Source organism: Dipodomys merriami, unplaced genomic scaffold, assembly GCF_024711535.1.
Source record: "Dipodomys merriami isolate MVZ:Mamm:240054 unplaced genomic scaffold, mDipMer1.0.p SCAF_198, whole genome shotgun sequence".
In the NCBI taxonomy this organism is placed as follows: domain Eukaryota; kingdom Metazoa; phylum Chordata; class Mammalia; order Rodentia; family Heteromyidae; genus Dipodomys; species Dipodomys merriami.
In genome coordinates this window covers 837,386-862,530 of record NW_027203359.1, presented here as the reverse complement: position 1 = coordinate 862,530, position 25,145 = coordinate 837,386, and the positions used below count along the sequence as shown (strand labels likewise).

Below are 25,145 nucleotides of genomic sequence, written 5' to 3'. Positions count from 1 at the left end.
GTAAAGAGGGTTTATCTCTGTGGGGCAAGCTTTGGAGAACTTCCCTACTGATGACTGCCATCTTTCTGTCTTCCTCTTATTTCAACCTGGCTCAAGATGACTTTCAGGTGTCTTCTTAGCTAGATCTTGTCCTTATTGAAATCAGGGCCTAGATGCTATCCCTAAGCCTCTTTGTACTCAAGGCTAGCTCGCTACCACTTGTGCCACAATGCCACTTCCAGTTTTTGAGTGGGTTGTTGGAGTTAAGAGTCTCACTGGGACTTCTCTGCCTGGACTAGCTTTGAACTGCGATCCTCAGATCTCAGCCTCCTAAGTAGCTAGGATTACAGGCATGAGCCGCCAGGCCTCATAAAGCTTTTCTAATAAGTCAGATTTCACACTGCTCACTTCTTATACTTCCTTTTTCATTTTTCTTTGGTTTTTAATTTTTTTGTTTTATTGTTGTGATATATCCTCTTGCTATGTACTCCAGGCTGGCCTTAAACTCAACTTATAAAACCAATTAAATAACATTTATACAGTCATGCACTGCTTAATGTGAGGATTATATTTTTTAAAAATATGTTGTTAGGTGATTTTGTGCTTGTGCAAACATCATAAGAATCATGAGAGTATATGTCAACAACCCTATATATACAGCCAACTATATACCTCTCTTTCCAGATATAAATATACACACACATATATCTATATCTATATATAGTTTCTAGGGCTATAATGAACAAAACAGAAAAAGATTAAATCAAGCACAAAAGAAATGATTATACAGCAAGTATGGAGCTGCTGGCAGTGTAACATGGAATGCTTTTTTATATTAACCTTTTGTTATGAGTATAGTAAATTCATAAAAATGCAGTTATTATCTACATCAGAGTGTGACACTGTTATATGACTGCCAGCAGAGCATTGTCATAAACGTGAATAGTATGTAGCACAATGGCACGACAACATTGCTAAGTGAGGGGATTTTTTTTTTAAACTCCATTACAATCCTAGGGGAGCACTGTTGTATTTGTGGTCTATCACTGACAGAAATATTGTTATGCAGCCCATAACTATATATCTATTTTGTTTTGTGTATAAGTTTTGAAACAAAACATTGCAACTATAAAACAAAAATCTATCTATATAATGTTAGAGAGGTTTGGTCGACAGGAATTTTCCACTTCTTATTTTTAGTGATGGTATCCTAGATGAATGTTTTTAAACCCTGCAACAGTAATATTCTCAAATATATGAAAAGAATATTAATTACTCCTCAAAACTGAAACAAATTATACAAAGAAAGACACTAGGCAATTTTCCTCCAAGATCTTCAGTGGTTTACAAGAAACACGGGAAGGAAAACATGTAGATAGTGTCCATGTTGACAAGACATTTGACTTGAAGCACTACAGGCATCTAATAATGAGCAGTGCTTTGTTAAACAATCTCTTTGGTAATTTTTTTTTTTGGTCGATCCTGGGGCTTGAACTCTGGGCTTGGGAGCTGTCTTCAGCTCAAGGCCAGTGCTCTACCGCTTTAAGCCACAGTGCCACTTCCAGTTTTCTAGTGGTTTATTGGAGATAAGAGTCTCACGGACTTTCCTGCCCTCCTGCCCGGGCTGGCTTTGAACAGAGATCCTCAGATCTCAGCCTCCTGAATAGCTAGGATTACAAGCGTGAGCCACTGGCACCTGGCCTTGGAAAATATATATTTTTTTTAAGAAACAAGTTTTTTACTACTTGCTTATCTCATCACTTCCAAATAAATTTACATTTTTTTTCTCCTTGTGAAATCTACTATCAGTAGGTATATCACAATGAAGATTGCTGGCTTTGTGTTATATGTGTCGTTTTAGGCTAGTAAGATAAAGAGACAGCTGAGACCTGATTTACTATATTACTATCATGCCAAATCAATTACATTTAGATCCAGATTCATTGTGTACACTACTTCCATGCTTCTCACTACTATTTGATAATAATGAATATTCATGAATTTTTCTTGAGTAAAATGAACAGAATTAAAGTGTCACATAAATTTTTAAAAACCTGTATTTTCTAGCTAACCCATTGGAGGCCTGTGTTTTGTTTTCATTTTGGCATTTATGGTTAATTCTATCACTATTTTTATATTATAAAATACTACATCTAATCATAAGTTTCAGGAGTCTTTGTAGCCTATTCTGGGGTTCAATTTGTTTCTTGTATAATTACCTTATATCCCATAGATATAAAGCTTGTCACCAGACTGAAGATACTGTCCAAAGAAGTCCATATGTCTGTCCCCTGACCTAAATGGATTCTCGACATTTTTCCTACTCTCCCTTTCCACTGTACTGTCTATAGCCTGTCCTGACTGCCTGCTCTTTGTCCTTCTGTTTCTTATATATTTTTACCCGTTCCCCCATGTTTTCGTGTGTGCATGTGCTGGTACTGGGGTTGCACCTCAGAGAATGGGTGCTATCCCTGCTTTTTTGCTCAAGGCTAGTGCTCTACCACTTGAGCTACAACTCCACTTCTGGCTTTTGGTAGTTAATTGAAGACAAAGAGTTCCTGCTGGGACTGGCATCAAATTGCGAACCACAAATCTCATACTGAGTGGCTAAGATTATAGGCACGAGCCACTGGTGCCTGTACTTTTTTTTTTTTTTTTTTTTTTTTTTACAGAATTTCTATGTATAGTTTAAGGGCAGGCCTCAAACTCATGATCCTTTTGTCTCACCTTCTGAACTGTTCTGACCTGTCTCCTTCCCTTACCACATATCCAGTCTTACTTTTGTTCTTTTTTTCTATTATCTTTTCCTACCCTTTCCAACTTACCACTTCCCTCTTTGATTTGATTTCTGGTGGATACCCCTGCCCATTTAAAACCTACTTCCTTCTTCCTTGCCTTTCCCTTTCAATTCTCTCCTCTTTTTTATGATCTATAACCAGCCCTTTAATCTCTGTTGATCATGCCTAGGGTAAGATCTAACTATAACAAAACAAAAAATAGTGACTTCACAGTGTTCCTGTATTGCTGAAATTTAGTCACTCAAGCCAGACTAGCCATCAGTTTATGACCTTATCCTCTTAGGAATCAACGGTTTTAGTACCCTTCTTTCTCTAACAAAGAAACACAAAAGCTTATGCTACATGGTGACTCTTTGTTTCTACAATAATGCTTCCTGATAAATTAAAAAATTAAGTCATTTCATGGGTCAAAATTAACAGAAACTTCAGCAATATAAAAAGAAAGTTTACATTTGTTGTATAGAGTTCTAATGAGTTCATGAACACAATCTTCATGGAAAGATTTTAGTGAGTGCATGGGAGACAATGGAGGGAGAGAATGGGTTGGGGCAGAAGAAAACCAGCATGGGAGAGAAAGCAGAGAGGCTCATTCTCTGGCCTCTACCAACGATGGCAGACCAAGACTGCCATGGAGTAAGTCACAATTAAGGAAACACACATTATGCTTTTGTTTCATTTTATAGGTCATTTTAAGAACTAAAATGACACTTCATAATACATACAGCATTAGGATTTTTTAAGGCAAGTGCTCTGAAGTTTTTGTTTTTGTTTTTTTTTGGGTCTGGTCGTGGGGCCTGAACTCTGGGCCTGGGCACTGTCCCTCAGCTCTTCAGCTCAAGGCTAGCGCTCTACCACTTGGGCCACAGCGCCACTTCCAGCTTTTTCTTTTTCTTATGTGGTGCCGAGGAATCGAGCCCAGGGCCTCAGGCATGCAAGGCAAGCACTCTACCACTGAGCCACCTTCCCAGCCCCTAGGATTTTTAAAGAAGAAAACAAAACTATGCAGGTTCTACCAGCAACCACAATAGAAAAGGAGATTCGTGAACAAGAGAATTGTGAAACAAAAGATGGCAATGTTGACAACCTCCACCAAGACAATAACCCCATGAAAACATTAGCTGGCTAAGCTGTCAGCACCTCAGTTAGCAGACTGTGGAAAAAAAGTCCAAAGATAACACATCTTACCTTGTGCAGGTGTTCAAGGGCAAGCACAATCTCTCCGATATAGATCTGCACCTCATGCTCTGTGAAACGCTCTCTTTGAGAAAGGTGAGTAAAAAGCTCTCCACCATTTATATAATCTAAAAATGAAATATATTTTTTCTTTCTTTGACTTGTATTCATAAACAAAAGGAAGCATCTCCTTTTTAATCACTTTGAACATAAGGCATTGATGTTAACGACACTTTTTTCAGTATTTGGTACTTAGAAAAATATTACTAGGTTCATATAGGAAAACCATTTCATAAGGTGATGACTGCCTTCAGCCAATCAAATCAGTTTGCAAAAAGTACTCATCTGATTTAAACCAATACAACCATTACATAAAATCAACATATATTTAGAAGCATTTTTCTAAATAGAGCCTATCAGAAACCTCTGCCATTGCTGTACAATGTACTTACTGAAAAATGGCAAGCATCAGCTATCAAGACAACCAAACTCAAACCAAATCAACAAACAAAGCACAAGTAAAACTCCAGCTTGTCTTATTACCTTTTTTATGTAGTACTGAGGAATTGAACCCAGGGCCTCATGCATGCTAGGAAAGCATTCTAACTCTAAGCCACATTCCTAGTCCCCCACCTTGTCTTATGTAATAGATGTCAGTCACTATTTTTAAGATCTACAAGCAAAGTCCCTTTTCTTAGGATTGTCTGTGTATACTTCCTAAAATATATGTTAGTCAATAGGTAGCTTTTTTTTTTTTGCTCCATAGCTATAAAATAAAAATAAAAAGGTGAACAAAGTAAAAAAGTATAACCAACAAATGAAAACATTCAAAATTAAAAGGTTCCAATTTCTCTTCCCCATTTATCCCAATGGGAATAATAAAATAGGACACATTATGGCTGCAGTAACAAATAATAAGGGAGCAGGCTGATTAAAAAAAATCAGGAGGTGAGCACTAGCTACTCAGGAGGCTAAGATCTGAGGATTGTGATTTGAAGCCAGCCCGGCAGGAAAGTCTGTGAAATTTGTATCTCCAATTAGTCAGAGAAAAAGCTGGAAGTGGTGATGTGGCTCAAGTGGTAGAGTGCTAGCCTTGAACTAAAAAGGAGCTCAGGGACAGCACGCAGGCCCAGAGTTCAAGCCCCAGGATCAGCCAAACAAAACAAAACAATTAGGTTATTAATTGGCTCTGATAAGGCATCATAAAAATGGATAACTCAATACTACTTTATGTAACAATGATATGAATTATAACTTTAGAAATTGTCCTAAATTATAAAATAAACTTTTTTGCAAAAAAAAAAAAAAACCCTAAAAACTTAACCTAAACTAGCTAGGCATTGGTGGTTCACACCTGTAATCCTAGCTACTCAGGAGATTTTTATCTCAAACTACCAAAAAAGCTGGAAGTAGAGCTGGGGCTCAAGTTGTAGAACACCAGCCTGAGCAAAGAAGTTAAAGCAACACTCAGGCTCTGAGTTCAAGCCCTAGTACTGGCATACACACAGAGACAGACAGACAGACAGACAGACAGACAGACAGACAGACAGACACACACACACACACACACACACACACACACACACACACACACACACACACACACACACACACACACACACACACACACACACACACACCTTAAACTACAGTTTCACCAGAGACTAAACACGGCTACAATACAGCACATCTGGATGAGAAACAATTTATATTTAGAAGAATCAGAGATGTCATATAAGCTTTTCTTCTGAAAAATCTGAAGTGAGTATCCCTGGTATATTTACTTGTTGAGTTTACTTCAATTTGATAACACAAAGCCAACTGACAAAAATATTTTTTTTCCTTTTTAGTGAATATGATAGCAAAACTCACTAAGAATAGTAAAGTTAGCCAGACACCAGTGTCTCATGCCTGGAATCCTAGAAACTCAAGAGGCTAAGATCAGAGGATAAGAGTTCAAGGCCAGCCTAGGTAGGAAGGTTAGAGAGACTCTTATCTCCAATTAACCACCAAAAAGCAGAAGTAGAGCTGTAGCTCAAGTGGTAGAGTGTTAGCCTTGAATGAAAAAACTCACAATCAGCTCCCAGGCCAGGAGTTCAAGCCCCAGGACTGGCATACAGAACAGAGGTAAAGTTTACCAGAATAAAAAAGGCACTTCCAGAGGCCAAAACACATAGTTTCAGAAAGATCACATGTTTTTCTTTTACATTACCCACTTAACTTCAAGTCCCCAAGAGCAGGTGCAACTGAATCAAAGACTTCAAATAGCCACTTCATAGAGAGTCCATCACCTCCTCAAATGTTATCACACCAGTTATTAAAGACTTGGGCCACTGCAACTGTCTTGCTTTTCTGCAAATGTTTTCTTGCACACTTGTTTTATCTGCCAAACAGGCTTTTTAAGAATGAGGATCAACAGATAAGTGCCTGTATGCAGTAAACAATAGATACACACAGTGCTAATTAACTGAATAAAAACTCCTTATGTTGGATGTTATGTAGGGTCTCTGAAAACAATCACTGAAACTCAAAAAAATTAATATGCAATTTAAAAATCCATTAGTGTCCCCAGAGGCAATGTGACACAGAAGATTGTGTAACTGATAGATTAGATGGCTCCACTCATGTCCTGCCTGGAACAAATTGAAGATGTCTGTTCTTCAACTCTTATTAAACAGGAATAACAACTACTTATGGAATACTGTTCCTTAGAACATGGAAGGTGCTTAATTTTCACTTAGTGGAGAGACTGAGGAAAAGTATACATTTAAGGAGACAAACTTACAGTGTCAAGTAAACTATCTCCTACTTTGAAACAGGCTGACTTGATAGCATAAGAACCTGATATTCAAAAAACAGCAGCATTTTCTACAGGTGCAGGCCTGTGAACAGCAAACTGTTCAAGGATCCAGGCAACCACCGTGGTAAAGCTGATACTGAGACTGTCCAAGAGTATCCTGGTGAATGAGGTCAGTGGTACTTGCAGGCAGAGGCAGGAGGTGCTGGTAGTAATTCCTTGAAGAGCTAAGCATTTGTTCCCTCCATCTGTGATGTCACTCTACCATCTACCAACCTTTTTACAACTTCTGTTGTAAGGTTTTGTTGCCCAGTTGGATTTTCACTTTCATCTGAGACTTATCTCCAATCTCATGATATTCACCACTTGATGTATAAAACCAATTGTCTTTAGTGAGTTGTACAGCCATCATAATCAACTGGACAACATTCTCATTACTCACTATATCCCCATATTCCAAATGATCTCATCATTTCTTTAATTCCTTGTGCTTCTGGTACCTGGTCTAAGAAGCCACTGTCAAACCCAATGTCACACACAAAAAAGTACCCAAATGTTTTGAATTAACTTTTGTTTGTGTTATGAAGTACGGCCCAAATTTATACTTTTTTTTTTTTTTTTTTTTTTTGCATATAGCTATCTGGTTGTTTCAACACCATTTGTTGAAGAGAGTGCTCTTTCCACATTGTCTCTTGCTGAAAAACTAGTTGACTGTAAATGTGAGGATTTCTGGACTCCCAATTCTATCCTACAGATCTACATTCATCTAAATGTCCATTCTTACACCAGTCACATGTTTCTCAATTCTAATAGCTTTTCAGTCAGTTTTTGTTTAAATTTTTTTTCCTGTTTAACACTGAGACCGTGAACTGTACTCCAACAATCTTCCTTCCTCAGTCTCCCAACAGCTAGGACTACGGGTACACACGACTAAACCTGGCTAGGAATAAAATTTGAAAATATGAGGTGTGAGTTTCTAACTTTATTCTTCCTCTTCAAAACTCTTTTAGAGGTTGAGTGTGTGGTGGTTTACTCCTGCAATCCTAGCTACTCAGAGGTACATATAGGGAGTGGGGTGGAGGTGGGGGAGGGAATCATGGTTCAAGGACAGCTGGGCTAAAAAGTTAATGAGTACTTTTTCAATGTAAAAAGCTGGATCTGCTGGTGCATGTTTGACTTCTTGCTACATCAAAAGCATATAGTAGAAAGACTGCAGTCAGACCAGGCCAGACAAGAAAGTGAAAACCAACCTGAAAAACTAAAGCAAAAAGCATAGGAGGCCTGGTTGAAGTGGTAGAGCACCTGCCTAAGCGTCATCAAATATACTACCTCAAAAATAAATAAATGAGCTACTGTATTTTGATATTTCAGGCCCCATAATTTTCTATGTGAATTTCTGGATCACTTGGTTAATAAATTTTGGAACTCAGAAGGGATAGTAAGAGAAAAACAAAGGAGAGGTAACAATGCTTGCCAAAAAATGTACTCACTCCCTTACTCATGTAACTGTAACCCCTTTGTACAGCACCTTTATAATAAAATAAAAATTTAAAAGATTTTGGAACTCCCGTTACTCCAAGAATAGTAAATCAATGTATGAAAATGTGGTATCCTTTCATTTTTGGGGTTATATTTCATTTTCAGCAATATTTTGTTGAGTTATGTATTTTTTATTGCCAACTGTTTTTTTCCTTTCTGATTCTACAGCAAATAGAATTGTTCTCTTAATTCTATTTTCAGATAAAAATCTGAAAGTGAAACAATTCTGCAAGTGTAAAAAATGTCAGTTAACTTTTGTATGTTACTCTTAAATTTTTGCTTAGCTAGTTTATTAACACCGATTTCTCAGAACCACCTACTTACAAAATCATTTTTAAGTGTTTCTTCTTCCTTTCTAATTGAAAGGCCTTTTGTAACCTTATCCTTATCCTGTCCAAATGTTAAATAAAGTGGTCATTCTGAATTACTGTTCCTGATTTTACCTTCTAGGTAGGTATTATATTAACTGTGGGCCGACTGTGTGTTTTTCATTTTGTTGAGGGTTTTTTTTTTATCATAAATGGATGAATTTTGTCAATTTTTTTCTATGCTACTGAAAAACTATATGAATCTTTTATTGATATGGTACAGTATCAAGTTGATTCTTGGTTATTAAGACACTTTGCATCCTTGGAACAAGTCCTACTTACCAATATTATAAATCCTATTCACTGCTGAATTCCATTTGGTAGAATTGTTTGAGAAATTCTGCATTCATATTCCTAAGGGACATTTATTGCAGTTTTCTTGTGGTATTTTTCTTTAGGTTAGTTTGTTTGAGGTACTACTAGTCTCTTTGGATAATAAGGTGTTTTCTATTTTTCAGATGAATTTGTAAAATGTTGGCCTTCTTTCTAAATGTTCAGTAACATCACCACTGAAAATACTTGGTTGTTTTCTCCAAGCTCATTTTTCACTATTAGTAGTGCTATTACTAGTAGTTAAATCTCTTTACTTGTTATAGGTTTATTTAGAATTTATATTTCTTCTTGAATCAGTTCTAGTACTCTGTGATATGATACTCTAGAAATATTCCTCTCCCTCTCTTTGCCTCTACAACTCCTTCCTTGCACCTTAAACTCCATAGGCAATCTAGGCTGGCCTGAAACTGCTGCTATCCAAGTTACCTAATATGAAGCAACTGTCTAACTCTATGTTGTTACATAGCTATTTATGGTAACTTCTTGTGATTCTTTTTTGTTTTCTGCTGTTTTCATATTCTCTGATTTTTTAAAATATAATTTCTCCTTGCTTTAAGTTTAGTTTGCTGTGTGTGTGTGTGTGTGTGTGTGTGTGTGTGTGTGTGTCTGTGTGTGTCTGTGTGTGTCTGTGTGTGTCTGTGTGTCCTGGGGCTTGAAATCTAAGCTTGGGTTCTGTAGTTGAGCTCCAAGCCATACCTCCCCTCCCCACCCCCCTACCACCGCCCCCACCCCCCAATTCCAGCTCTACTTCTGGCTTTTTGGTAGCTTACTGGATGAGCGTCTTAGGTACTTTTCCTGCCTGAGCTGGCTTCAAAACACAATCCTCAGATATCAGCTCCTGAATAACTAGAATTACTGTCATGGAGTCATTGGTGTCCAGCTTGTTGTTCTTTTTGTGATGTCTTAGGGTAGAAAATTGAATTGGTTTGCGATTTTCCTTTTTAAAAAAAAACTGGTTGATTATGTTTTCCCACTAAGCAAGCATTACTTTAGAAATATTCTGTAGTGTCTTTATTTTCTCTAAAGTATTCTTTTACTTCTTCAACACTGTTTATTTTAGTACTAGATTGTTTAATTTGCACATAATAGCTGTGAATAACTAAAATTTCTTTGTTATTGATTTCTAGTCTTACTGAGACAACACAGTTATGGTCAAACAATATACTTTTTATGATCTTAACCTTGAATATGTTGGTGATTTATGGGATGAAATGTTGTCTATCCTAAAGAATATTTCATGTGTACCTGTGAAAAACATGTATTCTGCTGCTGTTGTTTAGAAAGTTCTATTATGTATCTGTAACATCTAAGTGGTTTAGAGTGTTGATCAATTCTTCTTTTTCCTGGTTGATATTTTCACTAGTTAGGTTTACATTTTATTGAAATAGGATGTTATTGTTTAATTGTCTATTTCCTCTTCTACTTCTTTCCACTTTTGCATGTCTATCCATGTGGGCCTATGTTGTAAGGTGCTCATATGTTTACAATCATTTTTCTAAAGGGTTGGTCCTTCTGATCATAAAATGTTCCATTTAATCTCTAGTAAACTTTTATTGTTGTTGTTATTTTATCTGTTACTAGTATAATCACTCCAACTTTCTGGTAACTGCTGTTTGCATGATGTATCTCTTTTCATCCTTTCCCCCTTTGGTATATTTGAATATATATTGTATCTCCTTAAATAGTCTATAGTTGGGTCTTTTACCCCCGGTCTGAAAATTTCTGCTCTTTGGCTGGAATAATATTTAACTATTCATATCTAACATTTTATTAATTATAGGTAGATTTATATTTGTCATTTTACTTTTTTATTATTTATTATTATTATTATTATTATTTTTGCTGGTCGTGGGGCTTGAACTCTGGGCTTGGGCGCTGTCCCTGCGCTCTTCAGCCCAAGGCGAGCACTCTACTGCTTCAGCCACAGCGCCACTTCCTTTTTTATTATTTATTAATATCTCATGTATTCTTCTGTTTCTTTCCCTTTATTTCCTTACCTTTCAATAGGTGAATGTCTTATAGTATAACATACTAATTCCTTTAATGAACTTTTACATTATTTTATTAGTAGTTGCTATACAACTTGCTGTATACTGTTAACATACAAATAGCATAAGATTTAGGCTAATTTAACTTTAGTGATATATAGAAACTTTACTCCTATTCAGCTTTCTGCTCTCCTCTTCCTTTCTGTGATATTAATGTGAGACACAGTGTAACTATTCACCACTGGCTCTTTGTATCCACATTCATTGATTGAATCAACTGCAGACTAACAGATTTTGGGAAAGAATGTGTGCTGAACTCATAGAGACTATTTTCTTGTCCCTAGTCCTTTAACAATAAAATATAACAACTATTTACAAAGCATTTATATTGTGTTAGGTAGCATAAGAAATCAAAAGATGATGTAAAGTATACAACAGAATGTACATAACTTATATGTAATCCTATGCAGCAATTTATGTAAGAGACTGAACCATTGTGGTTTCTGGTCTGCAGGTAGAGGTAGATCTTGAAATCATCCCCCATGCACGCTGAGGAACAACTACATATTGCACACCTAACAATACATAATATATTACAGTTATTACTTTATATATATATATATTTATCTTTTAGAAGAGAGAACAACTACATATTTGTAAATTTTTCTTTTCTTTCTTTTTTTTTTCTGGTCATGGGGCCTGAACTCTGGGCCTGGGCGCTGTCCCTCAGCTCTTCAGCTCAAGGCTAGCGCTCTACCACTTGAGCCACAGTGCCACTTCCCACTTTTTTTTCCTTTTTTGCTTATGTGGTGCTGAGGAATCGAACCCAGGGCCTCATGCATGCAAGGCAAGCACTCTACCACTGAGCCACCTTCCCAGCCCCATATTTGTAAATTTTTTGAGTAGTCTTCCGAGCTACCAATTTTTATTCTCTTCTTGCTTGGGAGGATTCAAATGATCTGATTTCAACATCCCACCCTCCACCTCTGTTTTTTTTTTTCAATTGCTCTGTCTTCCTTACTTAATAACTTGGCCTAGTTATTAGGGTAAAGTCTATTTCATATGCAGTGTGGAGCCTCCAATGTTGCTCCTCAGAGAACAAAGCCTTGAATATCTGAACAACGGTTCCAGTGGGTTCTTCTCTCTTTCCCTGCTGGCCATGCTGTCTGCCTCTGCTAGTATTACAACCAGTTATTAGGCTCCACTAATTGCTGGCTTGTTTGTTGTTCTGTTGTTTCCCATCATGCTCGGAGGAATCAATTACTCCAGTCCAACCAAATCTGATCCAATAAACTCAGGCCTCTGCAAGGGGTAGTTAGAGGCCAGAGTTTGAGGTTTACCCTGACTCCAGGACAGCTCTTCATTGTTCACATTTAACTTGTTGCTCTAATGAAGACACCAACCTCCTCTTAATTACATATACCATACCACTATGATCCACCAAAGGTAGCCCAATCTTTTAGTAAGGTCTCTCTGTTCTTCTGAACCACCTCTCCCCCTGGGAAAAACATCTCTGAGCCACTGCTCTAGAATTGAGTGAGGACAGTGACTCCCTTCATGGAGTCACATTCTTATTTTCTTAGCAGATGCTGAGGAAGGGCAGCAGTCTCCGGTCTTCCCAGCTTGCCTCTCAAAGGATGGGATCCTCACTCCCTAATCAGAGTACAGCTGTAGTGATCAGAACTTCCTATGCTCAGCTTACTGAGCAGATGGCCCCTGTGTTCTAGAAACAGGCCGTGGAGGGAGCCTCTAGACTCTCAGCTTAAGTATTTCCCACTCTCTCTTGTTAAACATTTAAATGGTTCTGTCCACTTTCTTTTATATAGGAATTCTAGAACAGCTTCTCTGTATCTGTTTTTTACAACAATCTGCTTGGGTGTTATTTCAGCAATTTTATTTCTAAAGTTCATTTTGGAGACAAGTAAAATTTTAGAATATTGAGTTTTCCCATCATATATGTGTTGTAACTGTAACATGAAGGTTTTATTTAATTTCTCTCAGTAGTGTACTCTAATTTATAGAGCAAATTTATTACCAAGTATTTTATGTTTTAAAAAATATACTACAAAGGATATTTAAATTCTACTTTACAATTATTGTATGCCAGTGTATAGAAATACATTTATACCTTTTTGCTTTTATTTTGAAGCAGTAATAAATTTATAGCGAAGATACAAGTGCATTACATAGAATTCTTGAACCATTTAACCAACCAGCCCTGTCATGTGTATTCCATACCACAACATAGTCATTAAAAGATCAGAAAATTAACATGACAATATTATTTACCATCTAATCCTCAGGTCTAAATTCAAGTCATCAAAACTGTTCTCTATATATCTTTTATAAGCGAACAGATCCAATTCAGAATCAAATGTCAGGGTCAGATGGCTATCTATTTTCTCTAATTTGTAACAATGTCTCTCAGTCTTCCCTTGCCTGGCATAACCTTGATGTTTTTGAAACTTAAAAATTGTTAATTTTGTAAACTAGCTTGAAAATGAGTTCCTCTCACACAGTGAGCATCTTTGGGAGGAAAAAGTGGCAGTGACACTGTTCTTGTACTTGCTTCTCAATTCATTCTATGATCTATGAGTTTTATTTCGGTCATTCAATGAAGGTGGTATCTCTTTTGCTTCATCATAGAGAGTGCATATCTCATCTCATCTCTATAATGGACAATTTTGGAAAAGTAGTTTGAAACTACGTAATTCTTCTAACCCTATCAAACTATCAATTTATTTCTATCTGAATGAGTTCATAGTTCTATTCAACTGCTTTAAACTGTGTTAATGTATCTGAAGACTGAGTTCTTGGATCCAGAAATGGTAGAAACCAGATCAGAAATTTTGGTCAAGACTTCCACTGGGATATCTGCCCACCAAGATCAGAGACATAGTTCTTACTAAGAGCAATTCCCAAAAGGCATCTAGCAGATTAATTCCTGTCCAAGGTTCTCACCCAGGTCCTTCATGTAAATAAAGAATTTAGACTTGCTAGTGTTCGTGTCTGTCTGAGGTTCCTTGCAGGCAGCTTTGTCACTAGGAAAAGGCAGGTTGTTGGCAGGTACTGACTCTTACTTGCACCTGTGTTAGCAGCTGCTGTAGTTTTAATTTGGGAGCTGTATATGCCCTTTTGTGGCTTATCTATGAAAGCACAAAATATGTGCTGCCCATGGGAACTTGTTCTGTGCCCTATGGGAGGTGCCCAACTGTCTCAGTCGATCATTTATTCTGACTCTGGGGATGTATTACTGGCTACTCAGGTATAACCCTTCTTAGAAGTATCCACACACCTCAGAAGGATCTATTCCAAGTCTGTCCCATGAGTTGAGGGACTGCTGAAATCTTTGTCAGTTCCTTCAGCCTCAAGAATTGCTCTCATCCAGGCTACCTAAGACTGTCTCTCCACATAGTCACAGAATCCTTCTTTCCCTGATCTCTTCTTCTCTCTTCCACAACTTGTAGTTATTTGGTTAGTCCCAAACTCTAGCTTCCCACCCCAAAGCCTTGTAAGGTTACCATTTCTGGACTACATTTTTTACCTCCTATTTTTCATATTCTTAAAGAAAAATATATTTATATGTATAAGGGAAAGCAAATGTAGTAACTAAGAGCACAGGTCTTTGGTATCAGACAATCCAAATATGACCGCGCTCTATCCTTTATTAGCTGTGCATCACTGAGTAAGATGCTTAATCACTCTGGATGCAAATCCATACTAGAAAAGAAAAATATTATTGCTTTCTAGGGTTTGTCCTTTCATTTTGCAACCATCTGGGTTCTTATTATATGCCAATCATTTTTTTACACACAAAGCACTGAATAATAATTTAAAAAATCTCCACTTTAGTGAAGCTTGAAATCCAGAAAGAAGAAAGAAACTAAGTAAATTAGGTATTATTATATGCCAGGAAGTAAGGATTACTATGGGAAAATGGAAGAGATAGAAGGGGGCAGGGAGTGCCAGTGTAGAGACAAGAATTCAATTTCAATGAGGATAGATGGCACAGGCCATCTAAGGAGTTATCTGGGGGAAGACTGTTCCAAGCAGAAATACCAATCATTGCAAAGGCCCTGAGGCAGGAGCAGGCCTGATGCACCATCAGAAAGAGGCTATTAGTGGCTGTGGGAGAGTGAATGAAGGAAAGTGGTAGAAGGGGCAAGGTTGCAAAAGGAAGTGAGTTAGGGCAGTGGACCAGGCTCTAGAGGCCCTGCAGAACTAACTGGGTCTATTCCGTATACCAGGAGAGCACAACATATATCAGGGGCAGGGCCCTGGGAGCTTATGCCACTGGAAGGACTCTAGCGTTTACTCTGAATGGAATGCGAAGCTGCTAGAGGGCTCTGGAGCAAACTGGTGGGACATGACTTTCCTATCAATGGGCTCAATGGCTGTGCATACTGTATTGAGAGTAGGAAGGGTAAGAATGGGAAGATCTCTTTCAGCACACCAGGTAAGAGAGATAACAGTGGCTAGGAGACACAGCAACAGCCTTGCCTACGCTGGAGATGGAGGTGGAGGTGGTGTATTGTGGTATGGGGAAGGCTGAGGGCTCAACAGCTTCAGAAGGGGAGGTCAAGGGCACTCTTCCGGATTTTAGGGATGCACTGTGACTGAGAAATGATAAAAGCTCAATAAATATGTGTCACTATCATTATCTCTAATTATGTATCTTTCAAAACTGGTAAGAGAGCCCGACGGGAGATCTTTGGGGAAGGGGGAAATAGACTGTTTTTTGGTGGGGCAATATTGGGATTTGAACTCAGAGTACAATGCTTGCTAAGCAAGTACTATACAATTTGATTCATGCTCCCTTTGGCTTTATTTTTCAGATGAAAGTTTTATACTTTTTCCCCAGGGCCAGCTTCAGCTCTCAATCTTTTGTCTCCTGCATGGCTAGGATTATAGAAGTGTACTACTACATAAGGCCTTTTGGTTGAGACAGGGATCTTGCTAACTTTTTGTTGGGACTGGACTCAAATTTCAATAATCCCAGAGTTACTATGATTATAGCCACTGTGCCTAGTCCAGAAAAATAGATTTCTTGTGACTGGTTTAATAGCATTAAGAAGTTCCATGAGCCATCCTGAAGATGTTTCACATAAACTCCTTGAGATCATGTGAAAATGTTTTGAGTATGTGTAAGTACATGAGCACTCTTCTGGGAAAAGAGGATGCTCGGCTTTGATGTTTCTCCTACGACAGGCTGAAGGATATCTGGGTGGTGGTTAGTTCCATCCCCCAGAACCATGTGGCAAATATATATATATATATATATATATACTGTTTATCTTCTAAAAAGAAACCACAGAAATAAGTTTCTCTAAGGAACTGTGAGCCAAACAAAGTGAATGAGCATTGTAACCTGAATGGGGACGTCCTGGTGGGGTTGGCTCACAAATAGGCCAGTGAGCTGACTGATGGACACAAGGGACACAGACAGCCTGTCCAGTGGGTCCACACCATCCAGGGTCCACTTCCCGACAGTTCTATTGTAGAGCCCAGCTGTGATCAGAACTGCACTGGTGAACCCTGGAGCTTCAGAAGAGAGAAATGGAGCAATGACTACCACAGAATGTGGTAAGCCGGCTCTATCTCTTTGTCTAGCACGGGGGTTCAAGCCACTTGTTGGGGGAGTTGGAACTTGTTCTGGAAACTCAAAACAACTCTGCAGGGCAGTGAAATAACAAATAAGACACAATGTGGAAAACACCATCTGGTTCAATTTAAGCTGAATTTTCAACATTCTCTTTCTCTCAAAAGAAAGCATCATAATCAGGGGCTGCAGGCAGATGCTGGGCCAGAGGCCCTAGTGGCCCACTGACCTGACCTGAGAGGTCTCTTGGGCCTTAGAGCTCAGGGAAGCCTAGCTCCTAGAACATTCACACCTTGACATGCTGGACATAAAATAACATCTCTTCCCATTAAAACAGCCACTCATGCCGAACAAATGTACCTGAGAGAAAACTGCTTGTGGCTACTTAAGGCCCAGCCTGCCTGGAGAGCTCTTGACCCATACCAGCTCATACTTTTTTTTTTTTTTTTTTTGGGTCCGGTCATGGGGCCTGAACTCTGGGCCTGGGCGCTGTCCCTCAGCTCTTCAGCTCAAGGCTAGTGCTCTACCACTTGAGCCACAGCGCCACTTCTGGCTTTTTTCTGCTTATGTGGTGCTGAGGAATTGAACCCAGGGCCTCATGCATCCGAGACAAGCACTCTACCACTGAGCCAACTTTCCAGCCCCCCAGCTCATACTTTTCAGATGAAACTATGGATCTAACTTCTGGAAATTCTCCTCTTCTGCCAATTTCTAGCGCAACTTGCAAGACAGAATTTATTTTTTCTTAAGCTGATTTTCTTTATTGTCTCTCTGCTATAGGACAACGCAGGAATAGCATGAGACTGCTATTCTTTCAGCCCCTGCCTCTATGATTTTGCAACACAAAATGGGCTGAGTGCTACTGTCAGTGTACACTCCTCGCTGCCGGTGGCTATTCCACCCCCAAGTCAGTGCTCCCCAACCTGAATGGTCTAGTGACTTAAACAAGGGTTTCATCCTTTAAAACCTGAATCTCAATACATCCTCTCTGCTTCTGAGACTAGGAAGTGACTGGAGACTTATTTTGTGCCTCCTGTGTTTAGGAATATTTCATCCTTACAAACAACTGTAAAATACGCACCAGTAAAAGTCTTATTTCCAAAGACAACACAATAGTCATCAGAGGAAAATGAAACCTGTAGAGGTTCTAAGTTACCCAGAGCTGCATCATTCTAGGTGGAAGAACAAGGGTAACGGACTGTTCGCACTCTCCTGAGCTGCCTTCCCCTCCCGGCTTCCCAGGCAGCGGCCTGGCTAACCAGCCTCAGAACAATTACTTACCATTCATTACTGTCTCTCAAATGTAAAAGACAGTAGCCTGGAGCCAATGACTCTAAATACCACGTCACACCACTTCACTAGGCTTTTCCCAATTAAAATGTGAAAGGCTGCTCAGAATGTCCCAGTAGTTGAGAGTAATATTTTATTTACAGGGGCGACACATTGAGATCTATTTTAAATGTGTAAGTAGACGACAAATTTTAAATATTTTTAATGTGATAGCTAAAATGATTGGTGACAGATTTTTTCAATAGCATAGAACTTAAAAATGGCAATTTATGCCTTTTATAAAATCTTGTAATAAAATTTATGTCTTGAAATAAAATCAGTGCTGGTTTTTTTTCGTTTTGTTTGTTTTTAAAGCACTTAGGCATACCTTTGGGAATTACCTACATCCTTGCAAACTCTTAATTTTTCTTGTGAAGCTGTCCTTTTTAATCCACCTGCCTGGGAAAGCAGATGGCTCTGAACTTGGCAACAGAGGAGACCTACCTTCATTGTTCCTACCAGAGACTAGAACCTCCAAATATCATCAGTATGTGTAACCTCTATATCTTCCTTCATATTCTATTATAGATGTGGACAAAGTCAGAGCAGAGAAAGCTACAAACTTAAAAAACACAGTTCTAGAGAAAAACACAGTTCTACAGCCTGTCATTGTGTTCCAGGCCTACAGCAGGAAGCCTGAAGAGTGCTATGAAGCTGCTTGTGGTGTGTAGTCTAAAGAGGCCAACGAGAAGTCCCTTGTATCACAAGGGGCTCTGAAAGGAAGAACTGCTAAAGGTTTCTTAGATCACAATGCCTTACCTGTGGACTTAAAAAAAAAGCAAACAATATAATTTCAAACTTTCAAAAAATTGTAAGAACAGAACAAGCAATCCACAAAGTTCATTATGAAAATACACATGTTATTTACATTTTCTCCATTTCTTTTAGTTTGTTCATCCTCTCTCTGTTGTATATGCATGTATATTTCACCTGAACCAGCTGAGAATATGTTGGAGATGTATTTTTCTGAATACTTTAGTGTACATATCCTTAGACATTCTGTTATACTCAACCATAGCATAATTACCAACTTCAGGACCTCTAGCTATGACAAAAATACTATTGCCTTATCTATACTTTGTATTCAGACTCTGCCCAACAATAATTTTTACATTTACTAATGTGTGTGTGTTTGTGTGTGTGTGTGCACGCACGCACTTGCACACATGCACGGTTACTAGGGCTTGAACAGGCTCCACGCTTTCTCGCTCAAGGATAGTGCTCTACCACTTGAGCCACAGCTCCATTTCTGGCTTTTTGGTGATTAACTGGAGATAAGTCTCATAGACTTTTCTGCCCAGACTGGCTTCAAACCGTGATCCTCAGGTCTCAGCCTCCAATTACAGATGTGCTAGGATTGCAAAAGTGCATTAGAGATGTGCTAAGGTTACAGACATGAGCCACTGGCACCAGGTGCATCTACTCCTTTTCCAGTCTATGATTTTGTTCATGATCATACAATGCATTAAAGGTCATCTATCTTTTGTGTGGAACTTTCTTTCTTGTTTGCGCTTGGTTTCTTTGAAGATGACAGGCTTTCTCTATTATGTGGACCAACTCTCAGTTTGGGCTTTATATGATGATTTCTCAAGATCAGATACAGGTTATAAATTTTTGGAACAATTCTATGAAATGCCAGGCACTGGAGGCTCATGCCTGTGTTCTAGCTAGTCCTGAGGTAGAGACTGGGAGGCCTGAGTTTGAGGCAAAAAGTTCCAGAGAATTTCAAATCAACCAAGAGCTGGATATGGCACAGCAGGACTGAAAGGCCTGAGGGAAAACCAAGACACTCACTCACAAACAAAACCAACTAACCAAACAACAACAAAAGCAGAAAAAAGGCTGAAAGCATGGCTAAGTCCTTAGTTCAAACATGTATCACCAAAAAAACCCTAAAACTACGATGCCAAGAGTATTTTATATGCCATATATGAAAATAGAACACTAAAACTGGTTGAAATCATTTTAAAAAGGTTAGAGGAGATGAGGGAGAATGGTGGATGGGTGAGTTTGATCAGGCACTTTGTATGCATGTATAAAACTGTCTCTGTACATCTAATGTGATAATAAAATAGTTTCACAATACCAGAGAAATGATTTTTAACACCCCTGTGTTGTATCAGAAAATATGGATGTTAGTTTTTCTACCACTGGTATTCACTTTCATTGTGTGGTTAATGTATAGTCATTAACGTGGTGTCTGCCAGCTTTCTCTATCGTGAAGTTACTATGTTTTCCTTCAGACTGTGGCGAATTGTGGAGAAGGGAAATACAGACTATATAAAAATATCCTGTTCTTCATCAAATTCTCACCCACTGGTTTCGGTGGCATCAGGTGGTGATTTCGTAACTCCATCTTTCCTTCTCTGTGGCAGCACTTGAGGAAGCACTTTCCTCCACCCCCACTGATTGCACTTTCTTCTTTCTGCCACACAACAAGATGTTCTAGTTTCATCTTGTACTTTTCTAGGCTTTCTTTTAATACAAACACCATCGATGGATCACTTTCTACTAGGCTGGCACTAAGCACTTCATAGACATCATTCCATTTAAGTCCACAACGCCACAGGAATAACATACACAGGACAAGTGATATTAGATACTGCACCTAGGGTCCTCAGCTAGGAAATATCAAGATGATTTTCAGTAAGGGAACTCTGCAAACAGGGAAAGAAAAGAAAAATGTATGCACACAGAGGAGTACCATTACTTAGCTGGACTGCAGCATGGCTAACAGAGCACAATAAAGGAAGACTGAGTGAGAAACACAGGCTGGATCAGACTGGTTTGAAAGTCTGACTACAGAGTTCAAACTGCAATGGTTAATTTTGATGGTCAACTTGATTGCATGGAGAAAAGTCTAGATTATTCAAGCATACCTGCAGGTGTGTCTATGCAGGTATTTCTTTTGTTCCTTTTTTTTTTTTTTTAATGCAATGGGGCTTGAACTCTGAGCCTAGGCGCTGTCCCTCAGCTCTTCAGCTCAAGGCTAGCACTCTACCACTTGAGCCACAACGCCACTTCTTGTTTTCTGGTGGTTAATTGGAGATAAGAATCTCGCAGACTTTCCTGCTTGGGCTGGCTTTGAACCATGATCCTCAGATCTCAGCCTCTTGAGTAGCTAGGATTAGAGGTATGAGCCACTGGCACTTGGCTTATGTGAGTATTTCTAGAGAGGATTACGGCATAAGGGTTCTGACCTAAACAATGGTTTAATCCATTGCTAAGTTCAAAATATGAATAGACTACTGGGAACTGGGAACTATTGGAACTGTGGGTGGTGGGACCTGGTTGGAGAAAGCAGGTGTCTGGGATGTGCCTCTGAAGAGTGTATCTTGACCCTGACCCTTTCCTGCTTCTTCTCTTTGCTTGAGGCCTAGAGTACAAACCCCAAGATGGTGGAGAAAGAAAATAATTCTAGAAGAGCAAAGTGGGAATGATTTAAGAAGTACCCCTGTGGATAAGCACTGAGCCCCTCAAAGTGGGTGGATTAAGCCACTGAATTTAGAGTACTTTGGATATGGAGAAAGAACTAACAGATGTACCACTACATTTTATATCAGGCTTGAATGACTTACTCAAAACCACCTGTTTGTTTCTAGTACCATCTCTGTGGGCCTCTAGCCATCTAACCTTACTATTGACTTATTTTATATGTAGGATCAATATTTATATTTATTTATGCGTACTCTCTTTCAATACCCCATTTCTTTCCAAGGTGGAACCTTCCAGCTAATTAAACCATTTTAACACTCTAGCTGAGAATATCTAGCTGGCCTATGAATTATTCATAATTACTTAAAAGCAGAGAAGTTCCTGCAGTTTCTATCTAATCTGTCACACCAGCAACTATGATGCACATGAACCATTGTTACCATCTCAGCAGTATTACCACCCTTGCAATTTCTGAGATGAAACTAATACTCAAAAGTGAAGCTTCAATGTTTTAAATATCTTTTAACTCCTTTTGAAAGGATGACTCATGACAATTGGGGTAGCATTCATTAGAGAAAATGATCTTTAGCATCACCTTTATAAATACTTTTAAAACATCCTTCTTTAATGTCTGAATTCTACTGATTATCACTCAACATGTTGTAGTCATAGACGAGCTGTTTCGAAAAATCATCACTAACAGAAACCAAGGACTCTATAAGAGAAAATGTTTTTTAATACATTATTTTCCCATAGAGAATTCCCATCCATTGTTGTTGAACATGAATTTTAAGAAAGAATAGCTCAAAATGTTTTATGCCTCTTATAAGACATAAGGTAAAGCTTTAAAAGATTATAAAAGTAGGGTAGGGTTGGGCTGAGAAGGTGGCTCAGTGGTAGAGCGCTTGCCTTGCATGCATGAGGCCCTGGGTTCGATTCCTAAGCACCACATGAGCAAAAAGGAAAAAGCCAGAAGTGGCGCTGTGGCTCAAGTGGTAGAGCGCTAGCCTTGAGCTGAAGAGCTGAGGGACAGCGCCCAGGCCCAGAGTTCAGGCCTCACGACCAGACCAAAAAAAAAAAAAAAGTAGGGTAGGGTAAAAGCTTTAAAAGTCTGTAAAAGTTATATGGTGTCCATGTTTTAAGATTCAGAAAAAATATAAAGAAATATAAAGAAAAATAATCCATCAAAGCCATATGATGCCCTAAGACATAAATTAAAACAGATTCTAAAATGACGTTAATGCTGTATGTAACTTAATGAACATGGGTTTAGAGTAAAGGTCAACAATTTATAACCCATAGGGAAAATCCAGTACACTGCCAGTTCTGTAAGTAAAACTTTATTTGAATACCACCATATTTACTAGTTTACTAGTATCCATGATTAACCAAGCTTAGAGGCCTGCAAAACTTGAAATATTTACCATCCTGCCCATTTCTTGTGAGGAAAAAGTACTGCCCACTGATCTAGAGAACAGTGGATAGTATATAAACAAGTTGAAGACAACCAAACAAAGCACACAGGGTGAACAGCCACACACTCAGTTCTTTTAGAAATGCTTGTCTATTGCGTAGCTGCTACTAAAAGCAAATGTCACAAGTAAGCATCTGGCAAAGCACTGTGATCATAATTACCTTACTCAGAAAAGTCTATGCTAACCAAGCAATTTTTATGCCACTAGAATAAGCTCCATCCCGCACTCTGTACTGAGCCATGAATACCAGTAGGAGCTGATGGCGACTGAGTCCTAAATCGAGTCTGCTCTCAAGACATCTTTAACAAAACATCAAGAATGACTATAAGTCTCTGGACCTACGCTCTAAGCAAAACTACAAGGCAGAGAAAAGTGGTATACAAGACATCATGGGTCAGGCTGAAAAAGCACAGAGCAGGATATAAGCACTGTTGGAAGATGATAACATACCCTCAGATAGCAAAGTACAAAATTATCAGAACATGATCAGTTGCAAGCTATGGTGGAAGAGAAGCCTCTATTTATAATAACAGTACATGAAAAGATACTTAAGATTGACTTAATAAGAAACATGGATAGAAAGAAAATGTTAAAATAACCCTGAATATCTACAAAGTGATTTCCATATAAAAAGATTCACCATGTTCCTGAACAAGACTAACCAATATCACAAAAACATCACTTCTCAGTGAATTTTTAATGGTAATCTTTTTAAAAAAAATCTAATGTGTTTTTTTTCTCAGAGACCCAAACAATTTGCTTTTAAAATTCACATAGAAGCTGGGCATCAGTGGTTCGTGTCTATAACCCTAGCTATTCAGGAAGCTGAGATCTGAGGATCGCAGTTCAAAGCCAGCCCGGGAAGGAAACTCAGTGAGACTCTTCTCTCCAATAAACCACTCAGAAAACGAGTTGTGGTGCTACGGCTCAAGTGGTAGAGTGCTTGCCTTGAGCTGAAGAGCTGAGGGACAGCACCTAGTTCCAGAGTTCAAGCCCCACAACTGACAAAATAATAATAATAATAATTAAAATAAAATAAAATTCACATAGAAAACCAGCAGAAGAACCTTCCACAAAGCTCTGAATATAAGCAATGAAAGACAAGGGTCAAAGTAAGGACCAGCCTTACCAGAGAGCAAAACATACTGTAAAACCATGGCAAGATAAAACAGCATGGTACTAGCACATGATTCAGCAAACCAAACGGAACAGAAAGAGTGATGTAAACATATACAATAAACGACAAGCATAGACTTTTACTATATAATTTGAAAAAACTAAGCGGCTACTTATGGATCCTTATTTCACATCAGACTCCAAGAAAAATTCTCCATGTAAAAACTAAAACCACACAAGTTCTAAAAGAAAAAAGGCAGTGAATTTCTTTGTCCTTTCCCCTTCCTCCCACCCCACCCCTCTTCCTTTTTTCAGTGTTCTTCCAGTTGAGCCACAACTCCATCTCTGGCTTTTTAGTGGGTAACTGGATGTAAGACTCTCACAGACTTTCCTGGCTTAAGTGGGCTTCAAATTGTAATCCTTAGCTCCTGAGTAGATAGGATTACAGGCATGAGCCAAGGGTACCAGTTGGATTCCTTTTGAGAGTAATGAAGGTCTTAAGAGTAAGAGAAGAGAAGGTCATCTTAAGAGTAGAAAAGGTCTTTCAAGGGCTGGGAAGGTGGCTCAGTGGTAGAGTGCTTGCCTTGCATGCATGAGGCCCTGGGTTTGATTCCTCAGCACCACATAAGCAAAAGGAAAAAAGCCGAAGTAGCACTGTGGCTCAAGTGGTAGAGTGCTAGCCTTGAGCTGAAGAGCTGAGGGACAGCGCCCAGACCCAGAGTTCAGGCCGCACAACCAGACCCCCCCCCCCAAAAAAAGAAAAGGTCTTTCATCTATGATGCAAATCCATAAGCCATAAGAATAATAATTTTAAATGTAAATTCTATAAATAAATTTAAATTTTTACATTGTAAAAACAAATGGAAAAGGTGGCAATTTACAATGTATATCACATTGTCTCTGAAATTGAGAAGAAAATATGTGCAAATGGTACAAATAAAATGCTCAAAAAATAAAAATGGCTCCTTCAGGATATAAAGAGAGACAGATGGATTACTCCCCTGTAATCCCAGCAGTTAGGAAGCTGAGGCTCAAGGATCACAAGTTCAAGGCCAGCCAGGACCAAACAAAAAATTGAAAGGGAGAACAAAGATATAAAAAGATGTTCAGACTCCTTTAGCAGAAGAAAATAAAAATAAACAATTCTATAATGTGGCATTACTCCTCATCTGATAAGGACAAACATCTAGAAGTTTGGAAGTATGCTCTAGAAGAG

At 38.6% G+C, this 25,145-nt stretch overlaps 1 protein-coding gene across 2 annotated transcripts in view; it reads right to left on the bottom strand.

Annotated features, from left to right (window-relative positions):
• Positions 1-25,145, bottom strand: part of Rps6ka5 (ribosomal protein S6 kinase A5) — a 152,791-nt gene that overhangs the window by 60,362 nt on the left and 67,284 nt on the right. For both annotated transcript variants that reach the window (XM_070028560.1, XM_070028561.1), the window contains exon 4: positions 3,963-4,078. In XM_070028560.1, the coding sequence (XP_069884661.1) occupies positions 3,963-4,078 (116 nt within the window). The remainder of the gene's footprint in view (positions 1-3,962; positions 4,079-25,145) is intronic.